This window comes from Myotis davidii, unplaced genomic scaffold, assembly GCF_000327345.1.
Source record: "Myotis davidii unplaced genomic scaffold, ASM32734v1 scaffold78, whole genome shotgun sequence".
Taxonomy (NCBI): domain Eukaryota; kingdom Metazoa; phylum Chordata; class Mammalia; order Chiroptera; family Vespertilionidae; genus Myotis; species Myotis davidii.
Genome location: NW_006290305.1, coordinates 4,500,453 through 4,503,276, shown reverse-complemented (window position 1 = coordinate 4,503,276; position 2,824 = coordinate 4,500,453). Strand labels below are relative to the sequence as shown.

General features: G+C 41.4%; 1 protein-coding gene across 4 annotated transcripts in view; it reads right to left on the bottom strand.

Moving 5' to 3' along the window:
- Positions 1-2,824, bottom strand: part of PPP4R1 (protein phosphatase 4 regulatory subunit 1) — a 59,103-nt gene that overhangs the window by 3,786 nt on the left and 52,493 nt on the right. For all 4 annotated transcript variants that reach the window (XM_006763272.2, XM_015563594.1, XM_006763271.2 and 1 more), the window contains one exon: positions 954-1,054. In XM_006763272.2, coding sequence (XP_006763335.1) covers positions 954-1,054 — 101 coding nt within the window. The remainder of the gene's footprint in view (positions 1-953; positions 1,055-2,824) is intronic.

Here is a 2,824-nt window from a genome sequence, read left to right as displayed (position 1 = left end):
CAGCAGGAAGTGAATTGTGGTCATGGTTTCAGTAACCAGATGTCAATCATGGTCCAAAAATATTAAATGGAAAATTCCAGGATTAAGGAAACCGTAAGTTTTAAATTGCACACCGTTCTGAGTAGTGTGATGAAATCTCGAGCCATCCTGTTCCTGCCTGCCTGGGACTGAATCATCCCTTTGTCAGCATCTCCACACGGCACACCCTGCCCACCTGTTGGTCACTTAGTAGTTGATTCTCACACTGCCTGCTGAGGCATCACAGAGCCTGTTGTGTCCAAGTGGCCCTAACTTTATTACTGGTCCCAAAGCACGAGAGTAGTGATGCTGGCAAATTGGATATGCCAAAGAGAAGCTGTTAAGTGCTTCCTTTAAGTGAAAGAGTGAGAGTTCTTGATTTAATAAGAAAAAAAAAATTGTATGCTGAAGTTAAGATCTATAATAAGAACAAATCTATCTGTGAATAAATCTTAAAGACATTATGCTGAGTGAAGAAGCCAGACACAAAAAACCACATGTTATATAATTCTGTATATAAAATGCTCAGAACAGGCAAATCCAGAGACAGAAGTAGGTTAGTGACTGCTAGAGGATGGGTGGGCGTGGAGAGGGGTGAAGGTTTCCTTTTGAGATGATGAAATGGTCTAGAATTAGAGAGTGGTAATAGCAGTATAATACTGTCAACATACTATACGTCACCATTTGCAACTTTGGTTATGTGTATTTTACCACAATTAAAAAGAGAAAGAGAGAGAGAGAGAGAGAGAGAGAGAGAGAGAGAAACAGGCTAAAAATAAATAAATAAAAGCAAAGAAAATTCCCTGCATTACAAGAAATGTTAAAGAGCAGGATACCAGACAGAAAATTTGATCTACACAAAGTAATGAACCCAAAAAAGCTAAAATAAATACACACCCTTCCAAAACATAGTCTAATAAACTGTCAGAACTTACTCAGCCAGTTCAGCTCGAAAACGCCAATTTCTACTATTATCTGTCACCAAAAACTCCTGAAGTTGATAAAGATATTCTCTTCTTTTGTCAATATGAAGAAGCTGAAATAACAACAACAAATTCACTAGGAAAGCACAGATATTACTTCTTTTACTAAACTGCTTAAAAATGACTATAAATGATATGGTTAATTCTTTTACAGAATACATTCAGTAGATACATTTAATGGTCTTAAAAATAGGTATTAGGTTCTTTTCCCTGATAATCCCATTTACCTTTACCTTTAAGAGTCATTATCCTCTTTTCAAAGGTTTGTTTCTTGAGCCAGCAAGTGACTTCCACTGAACTCTACAGTACCATAGCATAGCTTTATTACAGCACATCTACTTTATTCACATGACACCCTCATTATCATGAACTCTCTGAAGACAGAAATTATGTTCTTATTCACATATATATGCCCAGCAGATGGCACTATGATGGCATATAACAAGTGTTCAATAAATACAGGGTGGTGGAAAAGTAGGCTTACTGTTGTTCATATAGAAAAAAATAATTTAATCTATATAATAAAAGCTTAATATGCAAATCAACTGAATGGCAGAATGACCGGTCTCTATGATGCGCACTGACCACTAGGGGGCAGACTCTTACAGAATCTTAACAGAGGAGCTGCCCCCAGCCCGCAGGCCCTAGGCCAGCCAAGGCAGGTGCCAGCAGGGGGCCCCCAAGGACACCCCTGGTTTCCCCGCAGAGGGAGGCCACCGGCAGTGGCAGCGGGGGGCGGGGCTGGCGCCAGGCCGGCCAAGGTGGGTGCCAGCAAGGACCCCCCCGATCACCCGCCCACTGCCCTACAGATCGGTCCTGATCGCTGGTCAGGCCTAGGGACTTTACCCGTGCACAAATTTTGTGCACCGGGCCTCTAGCATAAAAATAAACTGTTTTGTGTACTCACAACTGTAAACCTACTTTTGCCCCACCCTTTCCTGATAGTTGCTCTCAAATATTTAAAAGTAGGTTTATAGTCAACATGGGGGAAATCCTAAAATTTTATATAAATAGAAGCAAATAAACGTAACTGTACATAAATAGATAAGAATCACAGAGTGAACTTAGTACTCTGATCATACATCTTCATGGGATATGTTCTAAGGATAGAAAGTGCTGAAGGAAATCTTAAACATGACTTAGTTAATTTCATGTTGCAATTATTACTAGTGGAGTAATTCTGAAACTATTTCATATATGTAGTGGAACTGAAAAAAAATGACTAAATATATTAACATTATTAACAAAAGTTTTTACCATGAAAAAAAAATAAAGTGAAAAAAGGTATTAGACTAGAAGGAGAGATAACAATATCAAATTAGTCAAATTTAACGTTCAAAATTAATGACAAAAATGGATTATGTTACATTACATAAAAAAGTAATTCTAGGGGAAGGAAGATGGCGGCATAGGTTAACACCAGAGATTGCTGCCTCAAACAACCAATTCAAATTAAGCTTGATCCAGGGAAAGGACAACGTCCAGAGCCACAGGAGGGCTGGCTGAGTGGAAATTCTACAACTAGGATTAAAGAGAATATTATTTCCAGACTCAGAGGCGGCGCAGTGCTGAAGTGAAATTCTGAGGTACGAGTGCGCGAGGAGCGGGGCGGCGCGGCGCGGACGGCGGCTCGGAGGGAGCGGCGCAAACAAGCGGGAGGGAGTCGCAGACTCTGAGCTCCAGATCCGGGCGAGTCGCTAGGGACGCAGACGGGAGAGGTGGGACTGACTGGCCTCGGTCGGAACTCGAGGGCAGCGTTCTCTCCGAGGTTTGACGCGGTTGCTGAGACTTTGTGAGGGAGAGTCCCTTGGGACGGGACTGAG